General features: G+C 39.4%; 2 protein-coding genes across 13 annotated transcripts in view; one reads left to right on the top strand and one right to left on the bottom strand.

The window, feature by feature from the left end:
• The window catches only part of ankle2 (ankyrin repeat and LEM domain containing 2), a 90,194-nt gene extending 87,343 nt beyond the window's left edge, over window positions 1–2,851 (top strand). For all 8 annotated transcript variants that reach the window (XM_069932557.1, XM_069932554.1, XM_069932559.1 and 5 more), the window contains one exon: window positions 1,136–2,851. In XM_069932557.1, coding sequence (XP_069788658.1) covers window positions 1,136–1,346 — 211 coding nt within the window. In that variant the 3' untranslated portion in view covers window positions 1,347–2,851. The remainder of the gene's footprint in view (window positions 1–1,135) is intronic.
• Window positions 2,823–24,886, bottom strand: part of pgam5 (PGAM family member 5, serine/threonine protein phosphatase, mitochondrial) — a 32,915-nt gene continuing 10,851 nt past the window's right edge. For 2 of the 5 annotated variants that reach the window (XM_069932562.1, XM_069932566.1), the window contains exons 4-7: window positions 17,452–17,540; window positions 10,849–10,982; window positions 5,348–5,498; window positions 2,823–4,208 (exon numbers count right to left, since the gene is read on the bottom strand). In XM_069932562.1, coding sequence (XP_069788663.1) covers window positions 4,077–4,208; window positions 5,348–5,498; window positions 10,849–10,982; window positions 17,452–17,540 — 506 coding nt within the window. In that variant the 3' untranslated portion in view covers window positions 2,823–4,076. The remainder of the gene's footprint in view (window positions 4,209–5,347; window positions 5,499–10,848; window positions 10,983–17,451; window positions 17,541–24,886) is intronic. The other 3 variants (XM_069932563.1, XM_069932565.1, XM_069932564.1) reach the window with 3 other exon arrangements.

Here is a 24,886-nt window from a genome sequence, read left to right on the forward strand (position 1 = left end):
AGTTGAAGCTCTGTGGTTATAATCTGTACTTGGGGCTGACTACAGGCCACCAGCTTTAAATGGATGAGCAAAGTCCTGCCAGTGCAGTAAATATGACATCATGAATTCTGGAAATGCACAGCAGGTCAGCGAGCATCTGCTGAGAGGAAAACCTGAACTTCAGGGTAATGAGCTTTAATCAGAACTAGGAATAACAAGGAGATCAATTTGTTTTAAAGTGCGAAGGACAATGGGTGATGATGACAGCAAATTCATGACATGGAGACTAAGGGAACCCAGATGTAACAGATGATGGGAGTGTGGAACAAGCTGCCAACTGAAGTGGTGAATGCGGGCTCAATTTTGATATTTAAGAAGAATTTGGACAGGTACATGGTTGAGAGAGGGCTATGGACTGGGTAACAAAAGAAATGGTTCCGTATCGACTAGAAGGGTCGTAGGGGCCTGTTTCTGTGAGTTACTGGTCTATAGTGTCTGTCCTGGCAGAGACAGGTGGCGAAGGGTTGTTCTGTCTTGGCTCATTGCAAGTAGAAGAGAACAGAGGTGAAAGGACTGAAAAACAGGGCCGGAGTTGTGTTAGAGAGCACAACTCTTGCTGGAAATCTGAAATAATAAAGTGCTAGAAATGCCCAACAGGAGAGAGGGAAGAAAAAAAAGTTAACGCCACAGGTTTATGACTTTACGTCAGAAGAAGCTGCTTATCTGAAATTATTGAATTTTGTGTTAAGTCCTTATGACCTCTTGCCTTCCCAACATCTAGGGAAACAAACACCTTTTCTAGCTGAATTAGCAATCAAGTGTACACAAGGTGCTTCCTCTGCAGAACAGTACCTTGGCCACTCTTATCCCCTGATCATTATCGTTTTTTTCTCCTTACCTGCACACATTGATAGATCCTGATTAATGCAGAGGGAAGTTTTCATTTACAAAATGGTTCTCCATTCACATAATGGAGTTGGGCACCTTGTAGTTCTGGTCAGTAGTATCCATTTTGTAAAGAGAATCGTCACATTGATACTCATACCAGTTACCATTATTTTGTGTATGTGTGAGGATTTGTTTAATCCATACAGTGTTGGGCAAGAGGATAAAGTAAATTTGTCTGCTTATCTTTTTATAAACTTTGTTTTTGCAGTTGGCCAAGCCCTACTCTACTTAAAGGGAAACCAAAAGGGCACACCACATCCAGTTCTCCGTGCAGCCCACATACCTCTGTTCTTGGGAGACCCCATCCACCATGCTATAGTCCTGGGAAGTTTGGAAGTCCAGGACACTACAGTTCAGCAGATACAAGCCACATCCAGGTGCAGCAACATCTGCACTTCATTGAACCTTCTGAGCTCTGATACTTGGGGCTCCAATACTTTGCCCTGCTTTAGAAGGGGAATCAATTTTATATTTAAGATAAATTGTAGTTTCCTAAATATATCTACAATGTACATTGTTTCTTTATTGCTTGCTGCAATGTCGCAACTTCCTGTTGTTTAATCATTGTTAATGCTGATTTCTCTTGTCATCTACTTATCCAAAAGTTTGTAAATTTTAACTTTTTAAATTTCATTTCAATAAAATGACATCTTGCATTTAGATTCACCCAAAAGGAGTCCAGACTGGGGAGACTTCAGGTGTAGTCAAGAACTTTGCAACCCGAGCAGGTGTATGGATTAAAATGAACATAATCTGGCCCAGTATCCAGACTGATAATTTCTGTGAAATTCCATTGATCTGGGAATAGCAGAAAGGCGGATTGTTAGTTAATAGCACCACTATTATTGTTGATAAATACATTTATAGATTGTTAATGTAAAAAATGTTGTACTGGAAGTGAAGTTTGTAAGTTGGGTACTACGATGTGCAGGTTATGTACAGCGGGAGGAAAAAAAGGTAACTGGTATATAACGATGATTGTGTTGGCACCTTCATTGCATTGGTCAGAAGATGTTCTCCATCTGCTTGCCAATTTTAAAAAAAATTATTTGTTGTAAGAAAATTGTATCTATTGCTGTTTAGTGCCTTTTTTTGGGGAAATTTGTTTTTAAATGAGCTGTGAAGTAGCTTTACAATGTAATTAAATTCAGCATGTAGAATATGCAAGTAAAAGGTCTCGGTGACTGTTCAGTTGGTAGAAACCAGCAAATGTTGAGTCCTTGTTATTGTAGAGGAGACACTTTTCTGGCTTTGACATTATTGCCTCGAGAACTGTGAGCAGACTATACATGCAGTGCAGGTATGTGAAAATCTGTGGTTTTATTACCTCTGACCTTCCCCACAGCACATATTGCATAAATATAAATGGTAAACTGCTATGAAAATAAAGGAAATAATACCCAGAGTGAAAGCATTTTACTTGTTAATGCAGTTTCAGCACATTTTAAGGTTTTGAATGATGGATTGAATATGCAAATACAAGTAAATTAAGTCTTAACAGTGTCCCCAGAAAAAAAAACTTGACTTATTCTTCTAATTGGTAGTGAATGTTTTAGTTTGATCTATCCTGATAGTTTTTTTCTGGATTCTCAATGTGCTTCCAACTGAAGTGCAAATATTGTTAGTGTGCCCATGATAAATTCCCAAGTTCAAAGAAATTCTTGACTCCCTTAATTTCATCGGTAAAAACCAATAAGACAGAGAGTTTAATTAAACCTATGAAATGGGGAAAAGGAAATGTATTTGCTGGTGACAGTTAATTTCAACATATGTTAGCTTCCTGGCTGTTCACCTTTATTGTAAACACAGCCAGTGGCTGTGCACTGTTTTAACTACAAAAGTTTCCATGACAATAAATGCTGCAGGATTTAAAGTTGTATTAGAAGAACAACTGCTTCAAATAAAATATATTTTAATAATTTAACATACAAGACTTTTTAAAACATTTTACAGTGTTTTTATAAAGGTTCAAATTCAGTGAAGGGATGGTAAATATTTGTTTTGTAACCATTATTTTGTGTATGTCTGAAGACGCATTTGAGTTTAATCCACAAACAGTGTTGGGCAATAGGACAAAATAAATTTGTGTGTCGTCATTTTAGTTTCTGCAGGGATGAATGTTCAAAGATAATTTGAATATTGTGTTCAGAAAAGATTCATAAATATGGACTTGATAAGAGATAGATTGGATAGTCAATCTTCTTCCCCAGGTGTCTAAAACTAAAGACATATGTTTGAGGGGTTATGGAATAGGCTGTCAGGGGAAGGAATATGGACCAAACACAGGCAAATAGAATTAGTTCCAGTGGGAATCAATAAGGTAAGGGGAAAGTATTTTTTTTTCAATAGCGTATGATGACAATAAATGTTTTTTTAAAAATTTATTCAACTTTTGAATATTGCATTGTTGTACTAGTTGAAAAGAAAGGATAATCATATAAAACATTTAATGCAACAGCATGAGACAAGTTTCAAATCTGATCAATTGCTGAAAAATAACATTTCTAACTTGTTTATAATTTAGGATTATGGTGGGTATAAATATATCTTAAATGTTTAGGCCTTCAAGAGCTAGATTATTTTAAAAATAATTTTGAAATACTTTGTATAATAAAGATGCAGCATTTTATGTGCAAGCTATTTTCTGAGAGCTTTTGGAGTATCTTGCAAACCAATATTTTTGTGTGTAAGCCTTTGTGACTGTACAGGGACAGTGTGGCCAGCTTGTTAGAATTACAGGAACCCAGAAGGACCTGGCCAAAGCTAATGGACTGAGTTAACACTTCTCACTGAGCAAATGCATAAATTTGAGTATTGAGCTGATGCAGAGCAGAGGTTTTGTCTTTTTAAAAAAAAGCTGGCAGCAAGTTTCAGATACTGTGGATTAAACACTCTCACTAAAAAATCATTTTAAAAACAAGGCTCCAGGAGCTGATGGGAGTATAACCCAGTTGTTGCAATGATATGGACCACACTGATTATGAACCACTTCCATCCATTTCAGGACCCTCTTTGCTGTAGGAAGAACCTGATTATAAAATGTAAATTAAAAAGTGAACGGAAAGAAAGATTTGTACCTCGTGGTAGAAATCAACAGAACAAATGCAAACATGCAAGCTTTCCAAACTATCCCTCAACGTGTTAATTTGTCAGGAGGCATGAAGCCTGTGTCTCCTAACGTTCGAAGTGCAACCCTCCCATTTGGACGGATAGTGAGCCAAGTGATGCTGCCATTGTTGAGACACATTCTCAGCCATCCTTCTGGAGGGAACTGGAGAGCTCTAAAGAAAAGGGAAGATAATTTAACCAAGGATTAAAAAAGAAATCATACTGTGATTTTTCTGAACTTTTATACTGTGTCTAACTGGTCTGCTTGCAAAATAACTTCTAACAAGTGAAATACAAAAGTCTGCAAACTGAAATGCTGGAGGAATTCAATAGCTCTTGTAGTGGCAGTAAGATATATAACCAATATTTCAGGCCGTAAACTTTAAACATGGCACGGTAACTGGCCATTTAGGTCCATCCCACCTAATTAACCTAAATCCCCAGTACATTTCGAACTGTGGGAGGAAACCAGAGTCCCCAGGAAGAACACACAAACTCCTTACAGGATTTGAACCCTGGTCTAGATCGCTGGCATTGTAAAGGCATTGCACTAACTACTATTCGCCCAAGGCAAATCTTATGTAATGGGTCTGGCTACATTTCTTGGAATGAGCCTGGTTGATTAAATTTTCTCCTCAGTTGCAGATTACAATCCCATTCTGAGTAAATTGTATTTCAAGTGCTTACTCAATGAATACATTCAAGACCATTGACAGCCTTTACTTTAAAGACCCTAGGGGAATCAAGAAAGTGGGAATCAATTGGGGATGAAGTTAAGAAATGCCCAGTATTTTACAGCAGGCATCAGCTTGTCTTTTCCTAAAATCTTCGACACTAAACTGATACTTCTAGATTAAGTGACACATTTGTGACCTTCCTCTTTACTGCCCTCATCGACTGGAGGATTTAAATAGGATTCCCGTTTTTGAGAAAGGAGGGAGACAGCAAACCTAGCAAACTGTGATAATCCAGCACCCACAGGGATTGGTAGATATCGGGTTTTCCGGTTGCTTGAGACTTACTCTTACAATGTCTAACTAATACACCTGTGTGTAATAAACAGTTTAAAAGACAAAATTACCATACTGTCCTTAAACTGAACCAACTTCACTTACATGACTACATCAACCTTAAAGCATTTTACTTTATTTTCAGTCACATTCTTTGAAAACATTAACCATCACTACATCTACAGGTTCCTCCCCCTCCATAGAGCTGCCCGAAAGGCAAACAATAACTTACTGTTAAATAACCCCCCCCTCCAGCCCCCAAGTTTACAAATACTAATACACAATAATATGAAGACTCTTACTAAGCAGGGATAAGGTGACACTTGAAGAGAGGTGGCATCAACCAGTTCTTCAAGCATCATTACATTCAAACAGCTGCAATGATCAAAGCTCGACCAAGGTGCTTCGCTGGCTGAATATTTTCTCCCATCTTCACCAAAGTTTTGTGTGTAACTTGAAAGAACATTTTAATTTTACAATTTTAAACTATATTAAGTTTATTTTTATTTTCTAATTTTTTTTGCCAGTTACTTGAATAATGTATTGCACAGAATAAACATGAATTTATGAAAGGGACAAATCATCTGGAATTCAGGATTAGATGTGCTACCATTTAGATATTTAGATAAAACTATAAGAGCACAGGGGTAACATGAATGAGTAGAATGAAAACAGTAGGAATAAACATCTTCCCCCATTAACAGGGTACCACAGGGATCTGTAATGAGGTCTATTATTCACACTTTAGCAAATCACTTTTGAAGAGGTTAAATATAACACTTCCAAGTATTCGGAAAACATAAAAATGGAGTGGGGGTGTTTTAAAGGCCCTTTCAAACTGCCATGTAAAATGGAGTTAACTGGGCAATTTGCACTTCACTCACGTGGCAGTTAGAAAGGGTACGACCCAGTCAGCATGGTCCTAATCCAACCAGGTCCATGACTTACCTAGCTCACGTCCACCAGTGACTTGAACAGGAAAATGGCTGACCCGGTTACTCCAGTGGTGTCACAGGGAAAACCCCTAGCTAAAGTGCCTGCCACAATCAGAGGGAGAGAGAGGGGGTGGGGGGCAGGGACTGTGAACATCACTCCGGTTCGCAGTGACAGCTCAACATTCACTGCAGTGAGACATTGCTGGGGGGGGGGAGCGCAGAATTGGCGGGGTGGGTGGCAAATGAAAGCCGGTGGAGGGGCGTGTGAGACTTACCGATAGTTCATGTGTGTGCGTGACATGTCGCAAGGGTGGGTTCCCCCTTAAAGCTCCAGGTTGGCAATTTAATGGGTCAATCCCCTACAGTTTAAAAAGTGCTTCTCGTACCTTTGCCCCAGTAATTGCACCAGGGTCCCAGGAGGCCTACCCAGGTGTTGCAGTTTTAAAGAGCCTGAAGCTTCAAGAAGAGATAGACAAGTTCAATGAGTGAGCAACAGCATGGCAGTTGGAGTAGAGTGTGAGGTTATCTACTGCAAGAGAGAAAATGGAAATACTGATGTTCAGAGAGACCTGGACATCCTTTTAAACAAGTCGCTAAAAGCCTGAATGAGTGCAATGCCAACAACTCTCGAAGAGGGTCCAGAACCGATCAGCCCACTAAGTGGCAATCCATCAACCAACCAAAACATCCATTTTCTTCACTAACAGCAAACAGTGGCAGAATATGCCATCTACAAAATGGATTGCATTTATTCACCCAGGTAACTCTAACAGCACCTCCCAAACCTATGATCTCGACAACCAAAAGGACAAGGGCAAAAGGTGCAGAGAAACAGCAGCTTCCCTTCTAAGTCATGCACCATCCCCTCAACTGGAAATAGATAGCCAGTAATTCAATGTCACTGGGTTTATCCTGAAAAACGCTCCCCAACAGCAGCATGGGAGTGTCTTACAGAATAACTTCAGTGGTTCGAGAAGGCAGCTCCCCACCACATTCCACTGGGTGAGAAAAGCAGACAACGCTCAGATCTCAAAAATGAATATTAAGAATGTGAGCAACCTCAAAGGCGTTTGGGCCTTTATTGCAAAGATTTATATCCATTACAGTATGGAGACAGGCCATCTTGGCCCCTCTAGTCCCACCTACCTGCTCCTTTTTCATAACCCTCCAATCCCCTCACATCCAGGCACCTATCCAACGTTTTCTTAAATGACAAAATTGACCCTGCTGCGACCACCTCTTCTGGAAGGTCATTCCACTCAGCCATCACTCTATGAGTGAAGAAGCTCTCTCTCATGTTACTTCTAAATTTTTGCCCCCTAATCCTTAACTCCTGACCCCTCGTTCCAATCTCACCTACCCTCAAGGGGAAGAGCCTATTCACATCTACTCTATCTATCCTCCTCATAATTTTAAATTCCTCAATTAAATCCCCCTCAACCTTCTACGCTCCAATGAATAAAGACCCAGTCTAATCAATCTTTTTCTTGTATTCTAGATACTGCAATCCAGGCAACATTTTAGTAAATCTTCTCTGCACCCTCTCTACCTTGTTGATATCCTTCCTATCATTCGGTGACCAGAACTGTATACAGTATTCCAAATTTGGTCTCAACATCACTCCCCAGCTCCTATATTCTATGCTTTGATTTATTAAGGCCAGCATTCCAAAAGCCTTCTTTACCACTCTATCCACATGAGATTCCACTTTCAAAGAATGCTGAACTGTTATTCCAAGATCTCTCTGTTCCTCTGCGTTCCTCAATGCCCTCCCCTTCACTGATTATGTCCTGTTTTGATTATTCTTCCCAAAATGAAGCACTTCACACTATCGATATTAAACTTCTTCCGCCATCTTTCAGCCCACTCTTCTAAGCAGTCCAAATCCATCTTCACTATCTACAATTCCCCCTATTTTTGCATCATCTGCATATTTACTAACCCAATTTACCACCCCATCATCCAAATCATTAATGTACATGACAAACAACAAGGGACCCAATACCGATCCCTGAGGCACTCGACATTGGCCTCCATCCTGATAGACAGTTATCCACTATGATTCTCTGGCACGTACCATCTAGCCACCGTTGAACCCATCTGACTCACAACATTAATATCTCACGCCTGAACCTTCTTTACCAACCTTCCATGATTTCATAGGCCTTACCGAAATCCATATAGACAACATCTACTGCTCTACCCTCACCAACCTTCCTAGTCACCTCAAAAAAATTTAACAAGATTTGTCAAACATGACATTCCCCACACAAACCCATGTTGAGTGTTCCTGATCAGTCCCTGCCTCTCTAGAAACTTATACATATTATCTCTAAGAATATTTTCCATTAGTTTACCAACCACTGATGTCAAACTTACTGGCCTATAATTGCTGGGCCCACACCTAGAGCCCCTTTTAAACAGAGGAACCACGTTCGCAATACACCAATCCTACGGCACCATGCCCCCCCTCTAATGACATTTGAAAAATCACTGTCAGAATCTCTACTATTTCCTCCCTGGCTTCCCTCAAGGTCCTGGGGAAAATACCATTGGGACCCAGAGACTTATCCACTTTTATATGCCTCAAAAGTTTCAATCACTCCCTCTTTCCTAATCCCTACATTTTCCATAATTACCCCTTTTGCTTCTCTTATCCTACACAATTTCATATCCTTTTCCCTAGTGAATACCAAAGAGATGAACTTGTTCCATAGCACCCCCATCTCATTAGGCTCCGCACACAGTTGTCTGCTCTGATTCTCTAAGGGACCAATTTTATCCTTTACTCTCCTTTTGCTATTTACATATTTGTAAAACCCACTCGGATTTACTTTCACCCCTGTTCGCTATAGCCACCTCGTACCATCTTTTTGCTTTCCTAATTTATTTCTTAAGCTTCTTTTTACAATCCATGTATTTTCCAAGCATCTCGTTTATACCTTGTTTCTTATATTTAATGTAGGCCTCCCTTTTAATTCGAACCAACTTTCTAATCTCTTGAAAACCACGGCTCTCTCGAACTTTTGGCCCTGCCTTTTATCCTAACAGGAACATAAAGATTCTGCACCCTCAAAATCTCACCTTTAAAAGACCTCCAATTCTCCTCTACCTCCATCAGCCCAAACCACTCCCTGCAAATCTCTCCTCATCTCTTCAAATCTGGCTTCTCCCCACTCAAAAACCTTAATCTTTGGACCAGACCCTATTCCTTTCCATAATTATATTGAAACTAAAAACACCATGATCACTGGATCTGAAGTGCTCCCCAACACCTACCTCAGTCACCTGACCTATCTCATTCCCCAACAGTAGACCCAACACTGCCCCTTCTCTAGTGGGCACCTCATTGTATTGCTGTAAAAAACTAACCTGAACACATTTTACAAATTCTAAATCATGCAACCCCTTCACAGAATGTGTTTCCCAATCTATATTTGGAAAATTAAAATCCCCCACTAACATAACCCTGTGCTTAACAAATCTCTGCTATTTCCTTACACATTTGCTCCCCACTAGGTGGTCTATAATACACCCCTATAATTGTAACTTCTCCTTTTCTATTTTTTAATACCACCCATACTGCCTCCCTTGACGAGCCCTCCAATCTATCTCGCATCAGCACTGCTGTAATATTTTCCCTGATAAGCAATGCAACACCTCATACCCTCCTCCAATTCTATCACAACCCTCCCGCAACCACGTCTCACTAGTCACCACTACGTCATACTGCCACGTCTCTATCCACACCTTCAGCTCGTCCACCTTCCTTAAAATACTCCTAGCTTTAAAGTAAATGCATTTCAGAGATTTCCCACATCTTTCCCTCTGTTTGTCCTTATCTTTACGGTAAAAAAAAACGTCTCACTACAATTAAATAGGGCAACAGCACAATTTTGGTTTACTGTGTAAGGATAGATTTATGGAGTGAATGTACATTGCTGGCAAGGAAAAACTGAATAGGTTACATAAGCCTATGAGTGTAGAAGAACGAAGTGTGACTTGGATTGTGCCTGCAATGCATTGCCAAGTGGGATGGTGGAGGCCAAATACAATAGGGATATTTAAAAGACTCAGGCACAAGGATGAAAAAAAAAGGGTTATGGGTGTGAAGTAGGGAAAAATTAAAATTGTTGTGGAGTTGGTTTACATAGGTTGGTACAACATAATGGGCTGAAGGGCCTGTTCATGTTCATTAAACCAAGCAAAATTCTTAGAAAGCTCAATAGCAGTGAAGATACTTGGCTGGGTGGAGTCTATAACTGCGGGTAACCCTCTCTATATAAAAAGTTGGCCATTTAGAACAGGGAAAGAAAGGTTCAGAGGATGGCATATCTCTCTATCCTGGAAGACTGTGGAAGCTCAGTCATTAACCACATTCAAAAGAGTGATCTGAATATTAAAGGAATGCGTGGATGGGGCAGGAAAGGGGGTGAAGGTAGATCTTGATAATAGATTCTCATCTACAGAAACTATGTAAGTCAAATGACTGAATATATTAAGGTTGGATTCCTTGCCATTCCTTGCTACTATGAGGGACTGTGAACATGATATATAAAGAGAGCAGGAGAAGGCTTGACGGTTCCTGTTTCTAATGTTAAACTCACTGTTCCATTTCTCCAACTCCCTGCACAAAACAGATTCCTTACATTTCTGTATTTTTTTAAACACATGAGTGTGAGAGAAAAGGCACTATATTTTTGGTTTTTTAAAGTTATTTTTAAATGTTCAGTGAAGACAAAATAAAGCATTAACAATCAAAAGTAATTTGTTAAACTCAACAACTCCATTAATTATTAAATTCATAGCCTGTGAAGAAATTGACCTTCAGATACAATTGTAATGCCATAGAACATTAAAGTAATTACCTGCAAACGAAATAGCGAATTACGTTTGCATGACAAACAATTATCTCGTAACTATCATTCTGTTGCTTCGAATCTGCTCTGTGGATGTAGCGACGGAAGGCAGCTTCAATCCTTGCTCCATCTTCGTGGTACTGCTGAAGACATTTGGACACATATAAACCACTGAATCACATGCACACAGCCTGGCCAGTAAAACCATGATCATCCTGGAAGGGATGTTGGAGCCCCATGCACAATAATTTTCTAGGTGAAATAAACGCTATATGCATTATACCAACTACACCAAATAATTATGTGGCACAAAGCATGAGCAAATTTTATGTGCTTTTTAACAGTACACCTACTCACAGATGGAATCAAAAATTAGTTGCTGGAATAAGCAGCATTTATCTAGAGAGGGAGAGCATTGGACAAAACACCTGAGGTCCCTGACCTTTAGAAAATGGTAACCGAGGAATTTTACATTCACCTGAAGACATGTATACTCATTACAGCAATTTAAGGTATTTAAACACAGCATTTTCAACAATGCAGCACCCCCTCAGTACCACCTACAAGCTTCAGCCTATGTTTATTCCCTGCATATTAGAAAAAATGTTGCCAGCTCTGGTGTGGTTCCTGTAACTAACAATCCTGCTCTCATGTCAGCAAGGGGGATTTCCCTGTGACATTAAAAGACCTTGTTACTTCATTTGTACTTCAAAATATTTGAGTGAAATTTGAATCTGAATTGTGGGATAAAACAAGCAGACAATGTTTCATGCACCACACTTATTATTGATGACTTCGAGATATTGAGGGTTACATATTTTTACATAAAAACTGCCTCAGAATTTCCTCTGCCCTTATGACTAGTGTCTAATCTGGTAAGCACATACTTATCTAATGCAGATCTATGATATGAATTAAGGTCACCTCGATTGGGTTGGGATGATGGTTGAGGCAGAAAGAATGAATTTCCCCATCCACAAATATCTAAAATAAATTTGACACATTGGGTTTGCCAACTGTCAAATCTGTCAAAAACTCAACGTTTCTCAGTCTTTTGGCTAAGTTCAAGTGTAAAAACTCAATGTTTCTGAATGTCCGACACTTTAATAATCAAATCATTGAAAATCAAAATCTCTCAAGAATAATCACAAAATTACTTAAAGAATTAAAAATATTTAATAAAAACCAACATAAAAGCTTAATATTCCCATTAATCCCTTGCAATCACTGTTTTCCATTCAAGTGGCACTTCAACTGGATTCTATGGACAGCTTCCTCCAGTAGGATCCCAAAGTTGCCTCGAGATAAATGTGGAGTTTAAAGCTCTTTGCCAGTCTTTCCGATTTTACTTAGTTCTGGAAGTGAGATGGATGAAGGAGCCAATTTTTCCATGCTTTGAAACTTCTCAAGGTTGCTATCATTTGCAAACCACTGTCTTTATTTCCTTGAATTATTTTCATTTTTCAGAATCCTGCCTGCAGTGTAGAAACTGCTGTGGGACTCACTGGAATTTCAAACAGCCTTAAGAGTTTTTGTGACATCCCCCAATCTAAATTCCCAGGGGTTGCCCTCAATATTGCCTATGAAAGATCAACAATTGCTCATTTCTAAAGAGAGCTTCAGAAAGTTGAGTGTAAAACATAGGACTTTATGGAAAATATACAAATAAATATGCTTACATCTTTCAGTTTAATGTCTGTGGTTGGCTGGAGCAGAGGAGGATGAAGTCATGAAGGAATTTTTTTTTTGTCGCAATCACTTCTTCCGTTAAGAACAAAACAAAACGGCAGAGATGAAATGTGTAGAGATAATAGATAATTGTGCACTGGCATTGCTATTCACTGTACAGAAAGGCCATAGAGTGTTAGAGTCTCTGTATTTAAATCCTTCTGAAATACATTGCAGAATTATTTTGAAAGGCAGATGTATCTACATTTTATGAAATGTAACTTTTATATCAATTAATTTTTAGACACTGAATTCTGCTGGCAACTTTAAACTTCTTCCTCTCCAAAGAATTACTGCTGGGACTCTCAGTGCTACAATCATTTCACCAGTTTTAATTTAAAAAGGACAGTATTGCAACACTGAAGTATCTCTCAATGTTATTTACCATCCTCTCAGTAGAAGGACAATTCCTGTTCAGTTTCCCTATTCAATGCCCTGTTCCTGGAATTACGGCTACCGGTCTTGAAAGCCAAGGTTTAACTACCAGAAAAGAATGAGTTAGGTTGAACAGGGCTGCTTCATTAGAATTTTATGTCCAGAGATAGGATTACAACAAAAACCTGGCTTGCACTCTCAGAAAAATTGAATATTATGGTGGAATTTGATTTAAATATTTTGGAGTGAGGGGAGCAGAGAGAAACATCAAGGACTCTGATCTAAGAAGTTGACTGACCCTTTCTACAGAGAGTTCCTCCAGCAGCCGATTGGAGACCAGAAGAAATGAGCTCACAATGTCTACTCAAGGGGTACATCACCTAAACACAGGCATTTATAATAATTCTATTCCTACTCTATCATTACAGCCAGAACCTGGTCTTTTTGATGAGACTTGTTATTTACAAAAAGAATGGGGGAAGGGTTGAAATCATTCAACACAAATTCCAATGACTGGCAGAACTCAATGAATGCTAAGGGATATACTTCATAGTCAAGTAAATGAAGGTAGGATGTTAATGACATCACCATAAATGCCGATACTAGTTTGAGGGTCCACAAACTATTCCTGTTCCTCTTTCTCAGTTTTGACAAAGGGTCACAGACCCAAAACATCAACAGTTTCTCTTTCCACAGATGCTGCCTGACCTGCTGTTTTTTTTCCAGCATTTTCTGTTTTTACTTCAGAATTCCAGTATCTGCAGTTTTAATTTTGATTTTCACTCCTGTTCCTGTATTCTATTAAGAAATAATTGAGAATGAGATCAAAACTCTTGGATTGAAATGACTTTACAATAGTTCCTAAAAGAAAGTGCCATTAGATCCATTTTGGCTCATGGAAGTTGAATATTTTCAAATATTAACCAATATATAAACAACTTGGAGGAAAATGTAGGTGGAATGATTCATAAGTTTGCAGATGACACAAAAATTGGAGGCAGTGAGGAAGGTTGCCAAACATCGATCAGTTAGAGATATGGGTGGAGAAATGGCAGATGTAGTTTAATCCGGATAAATGTGGGCTGATGCATATTGGAAGGTCAAATACAAGAGGAAAGAATAGAGTGCATGGCAGGAGCATTGAGATACAGAGACACCTCATGCTCCCTGAAAGTGGCAACACAGGCAGACTGGGTGGTAAAGAAGGCGCATGGCATGCCTGCCTTCATCGGCTAGGCACTGAATATGTCCCTGAAAGTGGCAACACAGGCAGACTGGGTGGTAAAGAAGGCGCAAGGCATGCCTGCCTTCATCGGCTAGGCACTGAATATGAACGGTCACACTGTTTGCTGAATAATTTTAGAGTATTGTGAAAATTGCAGTCAGAGCATGTCAGTAAGGATATGGAACCTTTGAAGAGAAGGTTGAAGGGTTTCACCAGAATGTTGCCTGGCTTGGAGAGTGTTAATGAGAGGGAAAGGTTGGACATGGTTTTCTCTGGAGTGTCATAGAGGAGCCCTGATAGAAGTTTACAAAATTGTGAGTAACACAGATCGGGTAGTTAGACAGAGTTATTTACACAGGTGAGAGCGAGAAAGTTTAAAGGAGATTTAGAGGGTGTTATTTTCTTTTTTTTTAAAAAGAGAGTGGGAGGGAGTGGCAGATGAAGATACATTGAGGTATTTAGACAGACATGTGGACAGGCAGGGAATGGGGGGGTGGGGGGTTAGGGAATACATAGAGACAGCATCAGAGGATCTAGAATCCTTGTGGGTAGAATTGAAAAACTGCAACAGTAAAAAGACCCTGATGGACTTAAATACAAGCCTTCAAAAAAAAGCAGCCAGTATATAGGGTGCAAATTACCACAGAAGTTTAGAAGGTACGTAAGGCAATGTTACAGAGGTCACGGTGACTTCAATATGTAAGTAGACTGGGAAAGTCAAGTTGGTGCTGGATCCCAGCAGAAGGAATTTGTGGAATGCCTATGAGATTGCATTTAGAGAAGCTTGTGGTTGAGCCTACGAGGGGGGAAAAAAGCAATTCTGGATCTGATGCTATGCAGTGAACCAGGTTTGATTGGCAGTTTAAGGTAAAGGAATTATTAGGAGGCAGTGATCACAATATGACATAAATCACTCAGCAGTTTGAGGGAGAAGCTAGTGAGTCACGTCAGTCCTACAATTAAGTAAAGATAACTATGGACGTATGAGAGAGGAGTGTACAAAGTTGATTAGAAGGGAAGCCCAGCAGAGAAGACGGTAGAGCAGGAACAGCAGGGGTTTCTGTGAATTCTGAAGACTAAGGATAGATTCATCCTAAAAAAAGCAACACCATTCTAAGGGGGTAAGGTAAGACAACCGTGGCTAACAAGGGAAGTCAGTCAGCATAAAAACAACAGGGATGGCACATGGATTTGTGATTATTAGTGCAAATCCAGAGAATTGGAAACCTTTTAAAAACCAACAGAAGACAACCAGAAAAGCAATAAAGGGATAAAATATTAAATATGATGATAAGCTAGCCAGCAACAATTTTTTTTTTCAGAATTTTAAAGAGAGGCAAGAATGGACAGCAGAGAGGTGTAAAATGATGCTGGAGTAGTGATAATGGGGAACAAAGAAGTGGCAAATGAACTGAATAGGTATTTTGCGTCAACCTTGTTTTGCGTCAATCACTGTGGAAGATACCAGCAAAATGTACCAAAAATTCGAGAGAGTCAGGGACAGAAGTGCGTGCAGTCACCATTACTGAGAAGGTGCTTGTGAAGCTGAGAAGCTGAAGTGGTTAGTCACCTGGACCCTATGGAATGTATTCCACAGGATTGGAAAATTGTAAAAGACACTCCACTCTTTAAGAAGGGAGAAGCAAAAGACCTGAATATATAGGCCAAATATCCTGACTTCAGAGGTGAGTAAGATTCAATAGACAATAAGGAGGTGGTTTCAGATACTTAAAAATCACAAGGTAAAACAGGCCAAATTCAGCATGGTTTCCTTCAGGGGATATTTTGCCTGACAAATCTTTGAAGTTCTTAGAGGAATTAATGAGAAGGACAAAGGAGAGTTGCTTATTTGGATTTTCATAAGGCCTTTGACACAAGGACCCATGAATGAGGCTGCTAAAAATTAAAGGAATGCACAGCAGTAGGGTAAAGGTAGTGACTTGGATAGATGATTGGCTGAGTGGGAATAAAGGGGACTTTTCTGGTTGGCTGCCACAATTAGTGTTCCGCTGGGTCTGCGACTTTAGATTTAGATGATACAATTGATAGCTTTATGGCCAAATTTGCAAATGATACGAAGATAGGTGGAGGGGTAGGTAGTGCTGAGGAAGCAGGAAGTCTGCAGATGGACAGGTTTGGAAAATCAGCAAAGAAATGGCAAATGGAATATAGCTTCCCACTAAGGAAGTGTATGGTCATGCACTTTGGTAGAAGGAATAAACACATGGACTATTTTCTAAATTGGGAGAGAATTCTGAAAGTGGTAATCCAAAGGGACATAGGGCAGGATTCCCTAAAGGTTAACTTGCAGGTTCATTTGTTAGTAAGGAAGGTAAATGCAATGTGAGCATTCATTTCAAGAGGACCAGAATATAAAAGCAAGGATATAATGCAGAGGCTTTGCAAGGTATTGGTCAGATCCCATTTGGAATATTTTGTGAGCAGTTATTGGTCCCATATCTAAAAGAGATATGTTGGCGTTGGAGAGTCCAGAGGCGATTTACAAGAATAATTCCGAGGATGAAACGAACGTATGAGAAGCATTTGATGGCTCTGGTCCTGTACCCACTGGAGTGAGTGAGTGAGGATCTCATTGAATCATAAGGAATATTGAAAGTACTGGTTAGACTGGATGTGGAGAAGATGCTTTCAGTGGTAGGAGAGTGTAGAACTAGAGGGCACAGCCTCAGGGTAAAAGACATCCTTTAGAACAGAGATTAGGTATTGATAATTTCTGTTCAGCATTGATCAATGTTTAAGCAACCTTTAAGCATCATTAAAGAAAGTTAAACATCCTAAAAGAACATTGTTGAAAATCATTAAGCTTTGTTAAGACATTGAATATCGTTGAATGACATTAAATATCGTTAAGCCAAGTTAACGTTAAATACAAAATATTTTAAGAATCAACTACTTAGAATGTTATTAAAGACTTTTCATAGAATAATAAAGAGGTTACAAAAGTAAAAGAACAGAGATGAGGAGACATGTCTTCAGCCAGAGGGTCTTGAATTTGGAAATTTGTTGCCACAAACAACTGTGGAGACTGTCACTGGGTAAATTTATAGCAGAGGTTCTTGATTAGTAAGTGGGTCAAAGGTTATTGGGAGAAGGTAGGAGAAAGAGGTTGAGAGGAAGAATAGATCAGCCATGATTTAAATGCAGGAGCAGACTCGATGCACCTATCTCACAACTACATGGGGAAGAATTATTAGTTTACTTTGGGGTCACGGTTGGCATGGACATGATGTTCCTGTACTGGTCACCTTCAGGCTGTCTCTTACCATCGCCTCTGGTTTCCAATGGCTGACAGGTGGGTCAGGTTCAATCGGAGCACCTTCCCTCAGCAGGTCACAGCTCATCATCTCCAGACCTGGAATCACAACAAGCACGTGCTCAGTATGAACAGCCGGTAGCTATTACAAACCACACCTCTTTCTGTAATCACCTGTCTGGTGAACACTCTTGTAGGTCCTTACAAAGGTTCAATGAAGGCAAATTAGGTGGCACAATCCACACAGCACAACGCTCTCTGGGACCCAATATTCTGACAACACGGAGAAAGTCCTCAAGTCGCTTCAGAGTTCCAAAAAAAAACCTGTCATCTGGCCTCACAAAGAGGTCCCAAAAATCATAGTGCTAAGAGGGAGAGAGAAAGAAAGAGAGAGAGAAGTAATATTTCCACACAGCAGCATGTGGAACGAGTTGCAAGAGGCAGGCGAAATTACATTTAATAGATATTTTGACAGCTATGTGGATATGAAAAGATTAGAGGGATATGGGTCAAACTCAGGCAAATGGAATTAGTTCAGGCAGGGAATTTGATCAGCATGGGCAAGATGGGCTGAAGGGCTTGTTTCCGTGCTGGATGACTGTAACATTTTGACCTATTTTATCATCCTAACTTCTGTCCAAGTCCCTCAAGATCAACTTTTCTCAGATTAAACAAATGTTTTCACACTTCCCTCCATCGCCCATTTAAATCCCAGTGTATCACCATGGTCTAAGACTTCCTCTCCTTTAATTGACTCATTTTTCCTGGACCCACCCTCATTTTCCCTTTAACAGGAGCAGTCCTGTGTACATCCCAGAAATTTCTGACACTTTCCTCTTGATTAATGCTGCATTTCTAGTATTAATGTTCCTGCTTTTGTAGGGAGACATCAGTCTGCATCAAGCAACAGACTGTGGCCATGATATGCATGGCTCATCAACCATGAGAGCCCACAGCCAGCACCCCCACCCTTGCACCCACCACAATGGGGATGGATCTCCACACATTCTCTGTTTCCCCTGCATGGAGACTGGTTTTGTACATTCCCCCATAGTTGAGGAATGTCACTGGGAGTCTCCATGTCATCTAGGATGAACCTGAAGTTTGGAAAAATTTTTTTCACAAATTAAGACCAACTTTTGCTTCCACAACAGTTTACCCAAAACCCCTCAACACTGTTGGATGGGATTTTGAACAAACAATTTTATGGGAATATTCAAGCAAGCTCACCTCCATAACCATTCCATTGTTTCCAGGCAGCGGCTGGCTTCATTATGTCTTTCTCCCCCCCCTACCCCATATCCACCAAATTACCTCTTGTCTGTCAGTCTGTGCTCCTTCCCCTTCCTCCCCAACCTTTTTATCTGGCTGTTACCAGGTTTTCCAGATTCTCAATGAATGGCCTATACCCGAAACATTGGTTACCATTTACTTCCTCTGGATGCTGCATGGCCTGCTGAGATTCTCCAGCACATTTGTGTATTCCACTCGTCCCCAGCATCTGCAGACATTCCTGTTTAACTGGCACCCTGTCAACTTGCGTGCAAAGAGTCACTAGGAACCTGGGCCATACGGTGCAAATATATTCCATTACCCATTTTAACTCCCTGCAACCTATTCTCTCCAACGTGGTCATTAATAGTCCCTCCCCCAATTCACCCAGCAGACCCTATACCTGAAGGATTTTAGTGGCTAAGCAGCGAGTCTTTGAGATGTGGGAGGGAACTGGAGTACTCGAGGGAAAACCTGCGAACTACACACAGACAGTACAGAACTAGATCCGGGTAGTTGGAGGTGTAAGGGCTGCATTATCACTGCCCTGGACAGAGTGGGGGACAGAATGAGCACCTTTGCCCCCCCTTTTTTTTTTTAAAACTTTATTTAAAGGTTTTATCACAGGAATAAAAAGAAAGATTACATTTAAAGAAAAGATATAAAATAAAATAATATAATTACAATACATTAATAACCTAACTTAATTCAATCTAACCCCCCCCTACATATACAACAACTAAAAATCTATATATATTAAAAAAAACCACCCTTCCCCTTCCCCAAAATAAAGAGTGAAGAGTTAGTAAAATTAATAATATTATGTATTTTTTAAAAAACACACACAAAAAAAAGGAAAATATGACAAATAAAAATAATTTTAAAAAAAGATTTATCAGATTTAAAATATCACATCTAAGAGCATACTTAAATCAAACTTAATTGCATATACTTAACAAATGGAGTCCACTTCAACTTATAAAAAGACATCTTATCTTGGATTGAAAAAGATATCCTTTCCATAATTAAACAAGACTTCATCTCTAAATACCACCTTTCCAAAGTTAGTATATTTCTATCTTTCCAAGTAAACGCTATACATTTCGTGGCCACTGCTAAAGCTAAATAGATAAAAGAAATCTGATAATTATTTAATCCTAAATCAATTAATGATTGCATATTCCCTAATAAAAATATATCAGGATCTAATACAACACAAATATTATATAATCTATTAAATATAGATTGAATACTTTTCCAAAACTGTTGTAATCGGTCACAGGACCAGACAGTATGTAAAAAAGTACTGGTTGTCTGGTCACAATGAAAACAACAATCTGACTTACTAAGACCAAATTTTTTAAATTTTTCTGGTGTTAAGTATAATTGATGTATAAAATTATAATTAATCATCGCTAATCTAGCATTAATCAATTTTCGAATACTGTTTTGACAAATTTCCATCCAAGCTTCTTCAGCTATTGTAGAACCTAAATCTTTTTCCCATTTCAACTTATCTTTATCCCAATCTTTCTTACCTTCATTTTCTTGTAGAATACAATACAAATCAGATATATACCCCTTTTTTGGTATTGAAAGTACATATTTCTCAAAGCTAATTTCGGGCAATAAAGTCATTTGCCGACCACATATCTGTTTTACAAATGATCTTAAATGATAGTACACAAATACAGAATTTCCACTAATACCAAATTTCCTTTGTAATTCCTCAAAAGAACAAAAATGTCCTTCAAAAAAACAATCAGCTAAGTTTTTTATTCCTTTCCTTACCCATTGTTTCAAAGTGATATTGGAGACCGTAAAAGGAACAAGTTGATAATTATATAATGGCAATCGCCCAGACCATTTATTTTTAAGCCCCATTTTATCAAGTTTACTCATCCATAGATTCAATAAATGTTTCAATATTGGTACATCATAAGTTTGTAACAAATTTTTATTCCATCGAAACAAAAATTCATGTGGAGATTTTTCTAAAATAACTGCCAGTTCTATCTTTGCCCAACTGAGCGGATCCTCCATATTCATTAGTGCACTAAGAAATTTAAATTGAGCTGCCTCATAATAATATTGAAAATTAGGTAATCTCAAACCTCCAAATTGAAAGTCCCACATCAATTTTTTCATTGCTACCCTCGGAAATTTTCCCTTCCATAAACATTCTCTGCTTTGTATAATTCCTTAAAAAAACTTTTTTAAATAAGGAATTGATTGAAATAAATATTGCATCCGAGGAAAAATGTACATTTTTATAGTATTAATCCTCCCCAATAAACCTAAAGGTAAGTCCTTCCACCTAATCAAGGCTAGTTTAATCTTTTTTATTAAGGGAAGGTAATTAATTGAATATAAATCTTGATATTCTGTATTGACATTAATTCCCAAATATTTAATTTGTTTTGTCCATTTCAATTTTGTAATATTTTTATATATCGAATAATCATCTTTACAAATTGACAAAATTTCACTTTTAGCCCAATTTACCTTATAGCCAGATAAATGACCATATTTTCTAAAGATTCTTGAATTGCTGGTAAAGAAATATCAGGGTCCACCAGGTATAATAAAACATCATCTGCAAATAAATTAATCTTATGTTCCTCATTCAAAACTCTCATACCCTTAACATTTTCATTTTGACGTATTAACTGTGCAAAAGGTTCAATAACTATAGCAAATAAAGCAGGTGACAATGGACATCCTTGTCTAGTAGACCTTGTTAAATCAAAAGATTCTGAGATCTGTCCATTAGTAGCAACTCTAGCCTTCGGACTATTATATAAAGCCTTTATCAATCCAATAAACGAAGAACCAAAATAAAATTTCTCAAGTACTTTAAATAAAAACTTCCATTCCACTCTATCAAAAGCCTTTTCTGCATCTAACCACTATTGGATAATTTATTTGAAATTTAAATTTATTTATCAAAGTAATTAGTCGCAAAATATTATTAGACGCATATCTGTTTTTTATACATCCTGTTTGATCTTTATGTATTATTTTAGGTAAATATTGAACCAATCTATTAGCCATAACTTTAGCTACAATTTTATAATCTACGTTTAACAACGATATTGGTCGATAAGAAGAAACCTGTAAAGGATCTTTATCTTTTTTTGGTATAACCGTAATTATTGCATTAGAACAAGATTCAGGTAATTGAAAAGTTTTATAAATTTGCTGTATTACATTCTTATAAATAGAAGATATAACATAAAAAGTTTTATAAAATTCTATAGAGAACCCATCTTCACCGGGTGCCTTTCCATTTGGCATATCTCTTATGGCCATTTCAATTTCATTTTCTGTAAAAGATTTATCCAACTCTTGTCTATCTTCTTGATTCAGCTGTGGCAAATTAATATTTTTCAAAAAAGAATCTATTGCATTTTCACTTACATCTTTACACTCAGACGTATATAATTTTTAATAAAAATTGCAAAATTCTTCATTAATTTCCTTTTGTCTAAAAGTAATACCCGATTTTTTTCTAATTACTGGTATAATCCTGGATAATTGTTCTTTTTTTAACTGCCATGATAAAACTTTATGAGCTTTCTCATCCCATTCATAAAATTTATGTTTAGTTCGATTCGTTAAACATTCAAATCGAAATGTTTGTAATTCATTATACTTTAATTTTAAATTAATTAACTGGTTCTTTTGCATTTCAGTAGCATTTTTTTGAAATTCTTTTTCACTAACAGTTATCTTTTTCTCTAAATCTTCAATCTCTCTAATTCTCTCTTTCTTTACTTTAGATGCATAACTAATAATTTGACCTCGTAAAAAGGCTTTCATTGTGTCCCATAAAACAAAATGACTGGAAACAGAGTTAACATTATTACTAATAAAATCCTCAATTTGTTTTTTTAAATAACTAATAAATTCTGGTTTTTGTAATTCTTCTGGAGGGGGTAAAAGTCCACGTCAGCTGCAGGCTCGATTGTGGCTGACAAGTCCGATGCGGGACAGGCAGACACGGTTGCAGCGGAAAATTGGTTGGTTGGGGTTGGGTGTTGGGTTTTTCCTCCTTTGTCTTTTGTCAGTGAGGTGGGCTCTGCGGTCTTCTTCAAAGGAGGTTGCTGCCCGCCAAACTGTGAGGTGCCAAGATGTACGGTTTGAGGCGATATCAGCACACTGGCGGTGGTCAATGTGGCAGGCACCAAGAGATTTCTTTAGGCAGTCCTTGTACCTCTTCTTTGGTGCACCTCTGTCACGGTGGCCAGTGGAGAGCTCGCCATAGAACACGATCTTGGGAAGGCGATGGCCCTCCATTCTGGAGACGTGACCCACCCAGTGCAGCTGGATCTTCAGCAGCGTGGACTCGATGCTGTCGGCCTCTGCCATCTCGAGTACTTCGATGTTAGGGATGAAGTCGCTCCAATGAATTTTGAGGATGGAGCGGAGACAACGCTGGTGGAAGCGTTCTAGGAGCTGAAAGTGATGCCGGTAGAGGACCCATGATTCGGAGCTGAACAGGAGTGTGGGTATGACAACGGCTCTGTATACGCTAATCTTTGTGAGGTTTTTCAGTTGGTTGTTTTTCCAGAATCTTTTGTGTAGTCTTCCAAAGGCGCTATTTGCCTTGGCGAGTCTGTTGTCTATCTCATTGTCGATCCTTGCATCTGATGAAATGGTGCAGCCGAGATAGGTAAACTGGTTGACCGCTTTGAGTTTTGTGTGCCCGATGGAGATGTGGGGGGGCTGGTAGTCATGGTGGGGAGCTGGCTGATGGAGGACCTCCGTTTTCTTCAGGCTGACTTCCAGGCCAAACATTTTGGCAGTTTCCGCAAAACAGGACGTCAAGCGCTGAAGAGCTGGCTCTGAATGGGCAACTAAAGCGGCATCGTCTGCAAAGAGTAGTTCACGGACAAGTTTCTCTTGTGTCTTGGTGTGAGCTTACAGGCGCCTCAGATTGAAGAGACTGCCATCCGTGCGGTACCGGATGTAAACAGCGTCTTCGTTGTTGAGGTCTTTCATGGCTTGTTTCAGCATCATGCTGAAGAAGATTGAAAAGAGGGTTGGTGCAAGAACACAGCCTTGCTTCACGCCATTGTTAATGGAGAAGGGTTCAGAGAGCTCATTGCTGTATCTGACCTGACCTTGTTGGTTTTCGTGCAGTTGGATAATCATGTTGAGGAACTTTGGGGGGCATCCGATGCGCTCTAGTATTTGCCAAAGCCCTTTCCTGCTCACGGTGTCGAAGGCTTTGGTGAGGTCAACAAAGGTGATGTAGAGTCCTTTGTTTTGTTCTCTGCACTTTTCTTGGAGCTGTCTGAGGGCAAAGACCATGTCAGTAGTTCCTCTGTTTGCGCGAAAGCCGTACTGTGATTCTGGGAGAATATTCTCGGCGACACTAGGTATTATTCTATTTAGGAGAATCCTAGCGAAGATTTTGCCTGCAATGGAGAGCAGCGTGATTCCCCTGTAGTTTGAGCAGTCTGATTTCTCGCCTTTGTTTTTGAACAGGGTGATGATGATGGCATCACGAAGGTCCTGAGGCAGTTTTCCTTGGTCCCAGCAGAGCTTGAAAAACTCATGCAGTTTGACATGCAGAGTTTTGCCGCCAGCCTTCCAGACCTCTGGGGGGGATTCCATCCATACCTGCTGCTTTGCCACTTTTCAGTTGTTCAATTGCCTTATATGTCTCATCCTGGGTGAGCTCTAGCCTTAGGGGCTGTTGAGGGAGCTGGAGCAGGGCGGAATCTTGGACTGAGCGGTTGGCACTGAAAAGAGATTGGAAGTGTCTGACCATCGGTTGAGGATGGAGATCTTGTCGCTGAGGAGGACTTTGCCGTCTGAGCTGCGCAGCGGGCTTTGGACTTGGGGTGAGGGGCTGTACACAGCCTTTAGAGCCTCGTAGAAACCACTGAAGTCGCCAATGTCCGCGCTGAGTTGGGTTCGCTTGGCGAGGCTAGTCCACCACTCATTTTGGATCTCCCGGAGTTTGCGCTGAAGATGGCTGCATGCGCGACAGAAGGCTTGTTTCTTCTCTGGACAGGACAGCTTTGTAAAGTGAGCCTGGTGGGCAGCTCGCTTCTTTGCCAGCAGCTCCTGGATTTCCTGGCTGTTATCGTCGAACCAGTCCTTGTTTTTCCTGGAGGAGAAGCCCAGTACCTCTTCAGTGGATTGCAGTATGGTAGTCTTCA

This window comes from Narcine bancroftii, chromosome 4, assembly GCF_036971445.1.
Source record: "Narcine bancroftii isolate sNarBan1 chromosome 4, sNarBan1.hap1, whole genome shotgun sequence".
Classification (NCBI taxonomy): Eukaryota; Metazoa; Chordata; class Chondrichthyes; order Torpediniformes; family Narcinidae; genus Narcine; species Narcine bancroftii.